This window comes from Gobio gobio (genome assembly GCF_949357685.1).
Source record: "Gobio gobio genome assembly, chromosome: 16".
Lineage (NCBI taxonomy): Eukaryota > Metazoa > Chordata > Actinopteri > Cypriniformes > Gobionidae > Gobio > Gobio gobio.
In genome coordinates this window covers 36909111-36922052 of record NC_137109.1, presented here as the reverse complement: position 1 = coordinate 36922052, position 12942 = coordinate 36909111, and the positions used below count along the sequence as shown (strand labels likewise).

Sequence of the window (12942 nt, the reverse complement as noted above, 5' to 3'; positions counted from 1 at the left end):
CAAATTTAACCAGTGCATTACATTTGTAAGTACAATCAACTTGGATGTTTAAGTAATTTCAACTCAAATGACATTAAACTGACTTTAAAAATAAATGTGTTGAATCTTGTATAACTTAAAAGAAAGTTGAAAATTGCTTGACTTATTTTGATGAGTTAAAGCAACGTTAAAACATGTTGTCTTAACTTATCACATCATTGTTTACAGTGTGGGATAATTAGGTTAGCAGAGTAAATATCAACGAAACTTGTTTAAGACAAGAAAGCTCTTAAGTTGATTTCACTTTTGGATAAGTATAAGCTAATTTGCAAAAGCCCCACCATTCATTTATTTGTTTGTTAGTCCTTCTCCTTAGTTTGTATGCTCAGCTCAACCGGATCAAGGGAGAGGATTTCTTTATCTTTGTGATGATAGCCTTTGTTTGTTCATTTTTGAAGCATTTGATTAATGATTCCAATCAAATATATAACATTATAAACAATCCAAGTAACAAAACTGCATCATGCATTGATAAAACTCTTTTTGCTGCTGTTATGTGTATACTTTGTTTAATTGCTGGTTCTACAATGACTAGTTTACTGCATGGACTCTTTAGAGAAGTTTTGGCCTTTTGTAAAAAAGGAGAAATCGCTGTAATCGAGGTATTTTGTTGAAAACTGTTCTTAACAGTGTGTTGAGACATATTGTGCATTTCTCAGAGTTGTTCCAAGCGGAGAACAATATTTTTTCTGTTATGTATTTTATATTTCTTTCTCTCTTTTTTAACCTCCTGTGCCAGAAATTTTAGTGAATTTCTCTGACACCATACATGTCAAGAGGACAACAACTTCTCAATTGGTCTTAAAAAATTACTGAACAATCAAATGGAAATATGATAATATTATTTAAATCTGACTAATTTTCTAATTGTTTGTTATAAATCAACATCTCTGTAAAATGTTATGGGGTTTCTAATCAAAATATGACTTTCTGTTACAAAACAGGGCACTGATTTGTCCACTGTAGACGACAAATCATCTGTATCAGGCATTTTGGGAGGCACAACGAATATGGAAAGAAATTATCAATGTTCCTATAAAATAATAGATATTATTATGAAAATGTTGCCAACTATTATTCCCATTATGACACTTATTTTTTTCATTACATTACCCATGGTAGCTATATTAATTCATTCCGTTATATATTTCATGACATTTGAGAATCGTCGTTTGAAACCTGAAAATTGATTGGCACATGAAAAAAATCCATCGTTTTTGCCTGTCATTTTATTTTTTTAAACAACGGAGTCCTTGTCCACATACGAGGAACTAGCATAATATGAATAAAATTTCGTTTTTCAAAACAACAAAAAATCTATTTGTTTCGTATATGCTTCTAAACAATATGACGTGAAAAAAATACTAAATTCAAAATATTTTGTTTTCCTGGGTCTTAGGAGGTTAAAGTGTCTATTTTAATGTTATATTTATACTTTCCCAGACTATATCCCAGTCCTTTATCTTGGTATCAGGACTTCCTGTCGGGAAAAGACGCCACAGCAGCACCATCCTCACCTAAACAAAACTTTACCAACTCACACTCCAATCCGCAACTTTTCCTCCAGCACTCTCCATCGAAAAATCCTGTCGACAGCCAGATCCACTGGGAAAACAAAAGCAGAAAAATGTCCCCTCCATCCGAACGTTTGCAAACCAAACCCGTGATAACGTGTCTGAAGACATTTCTCATCTCGTACAGTCTGATTTTCTGGGTGAGTTTGTGTTTTCATCAGGTTTGCGTTAGCTTGAAGCGGCTATCTGCACAGCTAACTCACTCTGAACAATGGGCTCAGCCAACTAACAGTTCTTACTCTTAGTTTGTTCCTAATTTAGACTAACTACACACGTTTTCTTTGTACAAAAACCAGATGCCATTCTAGGCTTCATTTAACGTTAGTAGTTTATTTACTTCTGATTAGCAAAATACTTTGCATAAAAGACGACCTTTTATTGTTACCGGCTTGTTTAAGATGTGTCGATTAATTTTATGTTTAATATAACAAAATTGTAAAGGAAAACATCATTTTTTTAGGATACACGTTTTAATTTACTCCAGAGGAAGACCAATGTAACTTTTTGTACTTTGGGAAGAACCGTTAGAGTCACAGCTGTTTTGACGATTTCCAAATATATTGATCTATTCAGAGATTCAATAAAGAAACTGATATGAATAGTTCATCAAACGTGGCCTAAATGTGTGCGAAGTCCAATCCAGCACATTTACGACTTTTTATTGCTATTCACATTGATTTTCAGCAGGCAGGGGACAGATGGTCATGTTTATACTAACCTGTGCTGAGAGGGGAAAGTGGACCAAGAAAAGTAACGTAATAGTCTTAGACTTAAACTCAATCTGTTGCTTATGGTCGAAAATGTACCTGTCTTTTACATGCATGATATAACTATACTTTATCCACATACATAAAGTATATTCACATTAAGCAACTATACACTATAAAATCTCATCACACAGCTATTGTAATGTTGAGTATACAAGTATCCAACTTTACCCACACACAATATATTAACATAACACAATGTATTGTTTATACTGTCGCAAAGTGAATAACCATATTATAGTCCAGCTCTAGTCTACTAAATGTGACATATTAAGATATTATAAACATCAACATTATGATTTTTATGTAAAGCCACTTTAAAGTGATGTATAGCCCTATTGTGAAAAGCAATAGCCTCCCCCACACCCCAACTCACACCAAAAAAATGGACTTGACTTAGCTTTTATTTATGTTGACCAGTTTCTAAATAGGTCAAGGCTTATATTTGCTGGTTACTTGAGCATTCCCAGATTCCCTGTTTTTATTTTTAATGTGCAACTGTCCGAGTTTTGAAGCTGATGTGATGTGTAACTACAGTGTAAAGAATCAGGATGGGCAAGACACGGTGCTGTAATCCCTCAGGCAAATCCATAAACATTTTGAATATGTCTAAGAGTTTTTAACTTTCCTTGTAGTTCACAGGAGTGATCCTGTTGGCTGTTGGTGTATGGGGAAAGGTTAATTTGGAGTTCGACCTCCTTCTGAGTTCACACAAGGGCACTAATGCACCATATGTCCTCATTGGGACCGGAGCCATCATCATCATCTTCGGATTGTTCGGTTGCTTCGCAACCTGCCGTGGAAGTCCATGGATGCTAAAGCTGGTAAGTTCTGAAAAAAATTGTAGTTAAAGCACATTTTATAAATGGGGTAAACTTTTATGGCTTATGTGACAATCCTCTTATATGACATAAAATTGACCTATCAAGAAAACTGCACCTTAAAATGGTCATTTCAACCTACAAACCTGTTTAAAAAAAACATTTTCTTTAATTTATGAGAGTTTATTACTACCGATCTTAGATTGTAAAAAAAAAGATGGGCAATGTTTCTCCACTTCCTTGCACTGTACAAAAATGAAGGCAAAACATTCCAGAAATTACCATGGACATCTTGGATCGATTACATCATTTGGTGCCTGTGTCTGCAGTGTAGTGATCCTAAGGTGGAGCCGTGGTATCAAGGGGCCTCACTTCTCAATCATTATATGGAGAGGGTGGGGTTTAATGACCTATACTGCAGCCAACCACCAGGGGGCGATCAAAATGTTTTGGCTTCACTTTTCAGGATGTGTGCAGACCATAGACTGTAAAAAAATATAGATGTAGTGTCTGTGATGTCACCAGTAGGTTTCTGAATAGCAGTTTTGAAGCGTAAAATCCCGGAAGACTGAAAATGGGCAAAGAGGCAGGACGTGGCTGGAGCTGAGGTGACGTGATGGCCAGGCCCGGATTAAGAACATGTAGAGCCCTGAGGCTATAGCAAACCCAAGGGCCCCCATAGTAGCTGATCTTGCTGCCACAACGTTTTCTACCACAGAAATAATTAGTTGTTTTTTTTTAAACAAAATCTTCAAAGCACAGAGATACAATGAGTATATACTGTCTAAATATTAAATTTTAATATTAAGTAGGCCTATATATAAATATTCCAGGCTGCAACACATTAACAGCATAAATGCATTAACTCCAGATACGGCGTCAAAGCAAACAGGTTTTCCAGAAATAGCAACGTTTGAGCATGCAAATGCCTTAAGGAGTTTTTAAAACCTGTGAGGTCCCAAATTTGAGGTATTTTGGGGGGGCATGGTCCCCCAAGAAATTTTTTATTTCTCTGATCTATTTTAAGACGTTTGAAGGTTAAAAATAAAAAATAGCTTTCAAAACCATGTTAGTGGGCAATAGATTATCTGTCACACCTGCTCTCTCCTCATTTCATCACTCTCATTTCTATCACTCTCATTTCCATTATCCTTTCACTTTTTCTTTTTCTCTCAGTCTCCTTCTTTTGCCCTGTCTCTTCCCCTTCTAAAGGAGCTTCTGTGTACATAAAGCCCGCCTACTTTACTTTAGTGCTGTCAAAATATTTGAGATGACCAATCAAATTAGTGTTAAAACTCTATTGGTCAATTATTTCAGAACATTTATTATGTACACCTCGGAAAAATAGCTACATATGTACACATGCGCTGCGTCCCAATTCGCATACTATCCGTACTAAATAGTATTCGAAAAAATAATTAGTATGTCCCAAATCGTAGTATGTGAAAAGAGTATTCCAAAGATTTCTCGGATGGTCTACTATTTCCGGTCAGAATTCGAAGTGCAGATCGATGTGCACTCTACCGGCTGATATTGCCCACAACCCATTGCGAGATGGACGAGGATTCGATTAGAACTACAAACACGGATAAAAAGTGTTAAAAAACTACAAACATGACGGTTACGTGAGTCTGACGTTTAAGTAGCGACTAGCGAGGATTAGATAAAAGGGTTTGAGTGAGCAATTATCAGTATTTAACCTGACAAAAATATATTTATTCAATGTTATCCACATTATATTTCACCTGCAGCAGCATTGTGAACTTTTGTAATTAAACGTTTGGCCATTAACTTTGCAAACACATGAAAGGAGTCTCTGCATTAAAGACCCACGAATGGCAGATCAACGCGCTACTACATTTCTCTCCGATACGGTAGGAAATTAAATTGAATGTGGAGGATTTGAACTGTGACGATGATTGACAGGGCAGTTTAAACGGTGACGGGACGCACGTAACTAAGCAACAGAGTCCGTTAAAGATGACAAAGTAGTATGTCGCAAAGCTTGCATACTCTTCTGCTACACACTCAAAAGTATGTACTTTTTCTTCACAAAAAGAGTACATACTTTTAGGACGTAGTATAAGTAGGCGAATTGGGACGCAGCAATGATGTTGAGCTTGTATCAAATTCAAATGGATAAAGAAGCCACTGCCTGGTGCTTGTTATCACTTCAATAGAGCGGCAAAAGGCAATCCACCTGTCACTCAAAGTGGCCACGCCCTTAATTATGCAGAACTTTAAGGCTTTGTATAATGTAAAAGAATGAGTTATAATAAAAAAATCACCTCCCTCACAGTTTTCATGAAGGGCAAAATTAGCCGTATAGAACAAAACCACAATTTGTACCAGGCTGTAAACACAATTTTTTTCTGCTGTAAAGTTGGGCATTTTAACATGGGGCTCAATGAGATTCTGCTCTCTTTTGGAGCCTGTCCCTAGCGGTCAGTCGATGAATTGCAGTTTAAGTCACTTCCGTATTGGCTTCAAGAGAAACTGGGGGAGGTTGCCGCCTGGTGCTGACCAACATTTGGTCCCAGACTAGCTAAGCCCTACTGAGTGACCGTGTTATATATACTGTATATTTATATGATTTTGTCTATTTAACTTTGGTGAAAATGTCAAGCCTCATATAAAGTTCATAGAAAGTAAAATGTCTTTAGTGTTTAGTTTGATGATTGACATTTTCTGAATGATCTGAATATTTTTTGGATATTCAGGCTATATTTGTTCTATCCTATTCGTTGAAAGTGCATTGTGTTTTCAATCAACATTTTTGTGGTAATTGTTTTTAAGTATGTTCCCTTTCTCTCTTCTCTTGTAGTATGCTATGTTCCTGATACTTGTGTTCTTATCTGAACTAGTGGCAGGAATATCTGGCTTTATTTTCAGACATGAGGTAATTTTATTTGTTTATTTTGTTTATTGTTTTTACTTTACATAAAGTATTCATATGTTATATAATATTTGTACTCTTTTTAGATTAAAGCAGTTCTTCAAGATGTCTATAGAAACGCTGAATTAGCCTACAGTGGTTCAGGCACTGAAGATCTGGACAGGATCCAGAGAACGGTATGTATGTTCTTTTTACTGGATGCAGTACAAAATTAGGAATGATGCCGTTCAAAGTAGAAATGAGGAATGATGATACATTTGTGAGATATAAGGTCACAATACCAAGTCAGAATTACCTTTTTTTACAATGGAGTGGAAACGGGTTTTTATATTAATGTGATTTGAAAAACCCTAAAGCTGTATCTGTTTTGCTTTTTTAAAAAGGAAAATCTTTCTCAAATATATTAAAATAAGCAGTAATGTGAGGTTAGATTTCTTAATGCTACATCTGGTAAAATCTTTTTACCATCTACTATTTGTGTATTGTGTTAAAAGCATGACAAATCTTATGAACAATATATTTGTGATAGTTATGACTACATGAATATACACACTATAAACAGCATTTCTTTGGAATGTATGGCACCGATTTCTTTTTTTTCTTTTTTTTTATAGGACAACAGACATGATAGATAAGAGAGAACCAATATATAGTCTACACATGAGTTATCTCTGATTGTTAAATAAGGGTGTGAAAGTTCTTTTGCACATTCTGGGCTCATGATGTTGCGGTTAAAGCAAACCTCACTTTTTTGAGTCATGACTCATGAGTGAACCTCACTCCATAATGAAAAAGTAGAGCACATTTATGGTGCTTTTATAATATTTACAACCACAATGCACAATCTTGGATTTGGATTGGTCCTATCTGACCGATACCCCATCCAACAAAAAAGGTCCATATTGGATTTGCGCATCCCTATACAAAACATCAGGATTACATAAAACTTCACTAATCCGCTTAAATGTTTTGAGGATGGTAATTCAATATTTTGTTCTTTGTAGCTGCAATGCTGTGGAGAGAAGAACTACACCAGCTGGGAAAACACTGAATACTTCAAAAAAGAGGGCATCCCCAACAGTTGCTGTAACATGACTGCTGGTGGAAACTGTACTTCTGCAGAACTTAAGGATCTGAAATTGGCTGCATCAGTGGTATATCAACGGGTAAGAATTGTTTTTGAACACTCCCAAATCAAGCCTTATTTGTAATTCTGGAATTTAAAAAAAAAAATCTTCCTCTTGTTAGGGTTGCTTCGCTCTGATGACTATAACAATGGAGGCCAATCTTGGAATTATTGCTGGAATTTCTTTTGGAATTGCATTCTTCCAGGTATTTCTCATGCCCAGTTTTTTTTGTTTATGTTTCTGGTCTGTAATGCACCTAATAATGTATTTTATTTGCCATTCAATTCCTCAGATCATTGGGATATTCTTGGCATGCTGCCTGTCTCGCTATATCACCAACAACCAATATGAGATGGTGTAGTGATTCTCCCCAACAGGTATTTTTTTTAAATGGTGCAATTTTGTGTTCTGTTCCATGTCATTTAATGAATATTTTCATTGGAAAAAATGCATTACTAGGTTATTATCTAGGGGTTCTTATTCTTGCATCTTTCTGTTTACAGGGTATCATCTGAAGATCACAGAGGGCTGAATCTGACACAAAGGGAAACCATTTCGTCTCAGTGTTTTGTATGTGTGCCTTAGCTAAACATTTAATTTTAGAGTATTTCCGAATGCTTTTTTTAAAGAATATTTCTTGTTGGTAATTAAATTGAAGGGAAAGAACCCATTCCAAAGGGATAAGATTGTTTTGCCAGAGTGTAAATATAATAGCGGTTAGAAGTTTGTAGAAAGTGCATACGTTTAGCCAGTGTTAAACCAGTTATGCAGGAAACCATACTGTACACCTCGACTTTAGTTTCATTGGAATTAACACGTGCTAAAATTTTGCAGCTAGTAAAAACGTTCGTAACATTTCTTGCATGCAACCTTAAAAGTTCATTGAAAATGACCTGACAGTAATTTGGGACATTAAGGTGTTATCCACTTAACATGTTACATATGGGGTTCTGTTTGTCATCACCGGTTCATTTCCAAGAACTAGTTTTAATACATGTATGTCCATTTCTATATGGATTGTTTCTTTGAAAATGATGTGGTTATTTGCAATTTCTTTGAAGTCTTTATTAATGTAGCAGTGATAGTGTTAATTATAAGGTTGTTGAAGGTCATGGCTGTAATGTGCTGAACAGAAAATGTGTAGTGTCTCTTTAACTTTATCTATGAAATGTGAAATCTGTTGTCGCTCCGGTTGATCAGGTAACAATATTTAACATGTACATACAAAGCTACAACTATATCAACCTTATCCATGCCGGGGTTGAAAAGTATTTGAAACATCCTTGCATTTGTAAGGGAAAAAAAGGTGGCGTATATGTTGGAAACTATTATTCTTTACTCTTCTGTCAGCATATTCATGCTCGTTCATTTTTTTTTGTCATAAGGCAGATAAACCACCCTTTATGCTTTGTCAGCAAGTGGGTTTATTGTTGACCATGTGCACATTTATATCTTTGTAAGACAACAACATATTCAACAGCTGGTGATTCTTTGTTTGTTTGTTTGTTGTTGTTTTTGTGCAAATTGTAAAATGCGTAGGAATAATAAACTGTTTTAAATGCGCTTCAGACTTAAGAACCACCAGATGGCGCTATTGGTTTATTTATACACATATTTTGCAAACCTGTGTCAGAACAAAAATATGACTAATAAGAAAAAGACATATGCGTAGTATTACTATCACTAGTAATTGAAATGTAAAACTACTGTGGTAGTTGAAAAAAAATTGCTTTATTGATATACGACACTGTCTGTTCGACTATACTTGGAAAATAGTAGTTTGTGGGTTATCTCACGGTTCACTGACAAGGCTTAAACCTAGTCCCAGACTATAATGCCTATTTGAGCTATTTTAACTTAAATCAACTCGCACTGTCATATCTTGAATTAAATCAGGGCCATTTTGTCTCAAGATACAGACCAGTAGGCTAGTTTTTTTTTTCTCCTAAGGCGTGTTTATAAATGTTAATTAAATGTCCTAATTGAACTAAGGCGTAATCCTGGCTTAACCTAAACCCTGTGTGTGAAACTCTACTGCGTTGATTGAAGAAAATTCAGGTACTCACCTCAATGTAAAGTGGTTGTATTTCCGTTGTAAGATACCGACAGAGATGGATGCGGATGAAAATCAGGCGCTTGATTGGTCCGATGGCCTGTCAATCACTTGCATATCTGTAGCTCATTGGACATGACGCTTCCCAGCCTGACGTCAACAGTATAAAGTTTGTCGGTCTCCCCCTGTGCATACAGAAGAAGGGGACTTTCTTCTCAGTAGGGACGATAGAAAGTGTTGGTGACTTCATCAATCCTGTGCAGTTTATTTTCGGGTTATACCAGTCAAGTACCAGCTTTCATCCAGGTCAGTCATTTGCATTTAAGCTCTGTTTTAGATTTATTGCGTGTCATCGCAAGGTCAGGTGAAGAGATGTCTCGTGTAAACTTGAAATGCAAGGTTCTCTAGTAACTTACTGTTCTGCACGCTAACCGGTTTAATATCTGAAAGTCACAAGTTTCTTTTTTGGCGTCGTTTAATATTATTCGGTTGCAGGTGGTCTTATAAAGAGACGATGCAATATGCCTACCTGCACCAGCGACGCGAGAAACTAAAACCTTGTGCACAAATCGTTGTTTTGGCTTTTCACGATAGCACCGCTCAAACCCGGAACGAAATGGTCGCTGTTGATCTGCCTGAGTGCTTCTCTGTTGAACTCTTTAAACCGAGAAATAGGTGGAGTTGGTTTCATTAAATTGTGTTGGTTTAAAACGTTTAACGCCCTCTTGCTGGCACGTAAATAAATCCGCATTTAAAATGAACGCAAGTTATAATTCATATTTCGAGCTGCATCATGGCTGCAACAGGCTGAACTGTGACCCGTTAAACTACAATAACGCCCTTAAATGTACCAACAAATGGATTATTTGGCGGTTTTGGAGCGTGTAATGTGCAGTACCGGGATGTCCGGGACCATATGTCATGCCGTGACTTCCTTATGGTGTAAAAGAACGAATTCATTCAGCACATTCGTCGATTTATAAAGGTTTTAGTTGCACCTGTTGTAAAAGATTAAACTGCGTTTTGAAGTAATGAATGTTTCCCATTTTAATTTCAGCTTTGCCATGATGCAGCTCAGCAACGACACGCACTGCAACAAGCACTCACTGCTCAACGTCATGAACCGGTTCATCGCTGCTGCCAACAACATGGACGAGACTATCATGGTGCCAAGCTTGCTGCGGGACGTGCCACTGGAGGACCAGGGCAGCCAAGCCTCCGTTAGCCACAACAACAACGAGCCCCCTTTCCCCAGCAAACAGAGGGACATGTATGAGCACTACCTGCTGCTGAAGTCCCTTAAGAACGACATGGAATGGGGCCTACTGAAGAGGGAGATGAGTGGCGGTGCCAGCTTCCTAGAGATGGCCGTGAAGCAAGAAGAGCTGCCACAGGTGAACGGAGGTGTGGCAGAGGAGGGCTCTGACCTGGAGGGCCAGTTCCACTACCACCTCCATGGACTGTTTGCCGTTCTCTCCAAGCTCACGGTCCAGGCTGACCATCTCACAAATCGTTACAAGAGAGAAATTGGCGGAGGTAGCCTTTTGCGATAGGATTGATTTGTTTAAATCTAATATATGGACACTTTGTGAACTGTTGGACTGGGAAATGAATGTGCTGCAGTGGACCTAAAGGGCTCTAGATTCCCCCTCTGCCATCAAAAGGGTTTTGTGCCCAAATTAGTTGTCATGTCTTGGCAGTCTCTGGTGCTTTCAGGATGTTTCCTCTGGAAGTTAAAGGGCTATGAGAGAATTTTAAACTGACCTTTTCAGCAGTACGAATCTATTCCAGCTAGACTTGGGTTAGGGTTTTGTCTCTTTAAATCTCTGTATGCCAAGTCCGCAAGCTCTTGACATTGTCATTTGAAGCTGTAGAAGAATGTGAATGCTGGTTATTCAATTCTTGATATTAGCCAACCAATGCCTTTTTTAATGAGGGGATTTTTATGCATTAATGCTGCTCTTGTGCACTTGTCCATGTGTAATGGCGTGCCTTCGGTCTTCATTTCCCACTTGTACTGTTCAAGTATGTGTGCTTGGCATGCATTGTATCCTTTTGAACAGGACCCATATGAGTCTGTAATGCCACTTGTTTTGTTTTTTTGTTCTAAAAGATTTCACGTTTTATATTGTGCTGTAATGTTATATATAGTGACTTATAAATAAAGAATTAACTTAACTGGCCTCTCTGCACTGTCTTTTTCCTTAGAACCGCGCTGCTTCTCTTAAGTGCAATAAGATGCCAACGTTTCCCAGCAGGCTGGGTCAAATATCTAATCCTGAATCGAGCTAGTGAGTGTCTGCTAATCTGGTTTCGTAAGAGTTGCATTGTGTGACGACTGTTTTTACAAAGACATGTTTGAGCTTGCTTTTATTACAAAGGTGTTCTCATGTTCGCAATGGCTTGAGGGGCAGTTGCCCAACATTCAATTTTTATTTTAATCTTCTGCAAAATGTGTAAAATGAGTGTAGACAATTTTTGGTTTTATATAATTTTTTTTTTTTGTATGGTTATAACCAAATCTTTCTCAATAACTTCTAAAGTCAAACACCTTCATAGCTACATGAAGGAGAGAATTTTTGGCCAAAGTATCCCGTTTCTCAACAGTTTTAACTCCCCTTTAAAATAAACGACGACTGGCTAAAACTGGTGTTATTAATGCTAATGCAGACGGTTCCATAAAACATGACATAATTCTTATCTGTTCAAAGTGTATTAGACCCATAAAATGTCTGAGATTAAAAGGTCATGAAATGATAATCTATTTGGGACTATCTTGTCTTTAAGACGCACTGCGTGTTAATCTTCAGTTCGTGAGTGTTTGAAACTGAATTTGAATCTCAAAAGATGTAGGCCTGGTTTCACAGACATGACTTTGATTAAGCCAGGATTAGACCTTAGTTCAATTAGCTTTTAACATCCCTTAAAAAGCATTACTCGTGTTCCTCTAGAGACAAAACGATGACTTCCGGTTAAAACAGATCAAGCATGTATTGCAGTCTGAGTCTGATGCATTTTATATTCCTGGCTTTATTCTGCGTGACTGAATATTGATAATCTGATTTTGAAAACTGAAACCCTCTCACCTTAACCAAAGTTGTTTTTCATCTTCTACCAAACATTCACTGAACAATACAATTCTCTAACCACCCAAGCCGCAGTCATGGTAGCAGCCATCCTTTGAAGTAATCTAGGTGGATGGAAACAAAGATTAGACAAAAGCAAAGCACATAAGTGAATCGCCGTATTATACCACATATAGCTACAGAGGACATTATGGCATGTCAGACCGAATGTATTCCAACGATCTGACCATTCATGTGAAATAGGTCAGTGTGAGACGCACACACTGGGCCAGGCGGTCAAAGGAACAAATCTGCATGATGCATAGCAACTAAATGAGGGATTTGCAGCTGTCTTAAAAGGCTTGAGGCTTCAACAAACATGTAGCATGGATGGAACATTTAAAAAAACAAAAAAACATTTATCTTGTTTCATTCCTCACAGAAAGCATATATACAGGATCCACACATGTAAGAGTGCAAAGGTTATGATGCTGTGGAAAAAAAAAGTTATCACTAGGTTATCATCGGGCTATTCTCTCTCTCTCTCTCTCCGCTCTCTCTCGCTCTCTCTCGCTCTCTCTCTCTCTCTCTCTCTCTCTC

General features: G+C 37.2%; 2 protein-coding genes across 2 annotated transcripts; both read left to right on the top strand.

The window, feature by feature from the left end:
* Positions 1-1511: 1511 nt before the first annotated feature.
* Positions 1512-8803, top strand: tspan6 (tetraspanin 6). Its single transcript, XM_079839892.1, has 8 exons — positions 1512-1753; positions 3016-3204; positions 6026-6100; positions 6184-6273; positions 7102-7263; positions 7346-7429; positions 7517-7601; positions 7728-8803. Exons 1-7 carry the CDS (start codon positions 1667-1669, stop codon positions 7583-7585), a joined length of 756 nt encoding a protein of 251 aa, XP_079696018.1. The 5' UTR covers positions 1512-1666; the 3' UTR covers positions 7586-7601; positions 7728-8803.
* A 667-nt stretch (positions 8804-9470) lies between these two features.
* On the top strand, positions 9471-12942 carry mid1ip1l (MID1 interacting protein 1, like). Its single transcript, XM_079839893.1, has 3 exons — positions 9471-9583; positions 10335-10813; positions 11486-12942. The coding sequence occupies exons 2-3, from the start codon at positions 10342-10344 to the stop codon at positions 11503-11505; spliced, it is 492 nt and encodes a 163-aa protein (XP_079696019.1). The 5' UTR covers positions 9471-9583; positions 10335-10341; the 3' UTR covers positions 11506-12942.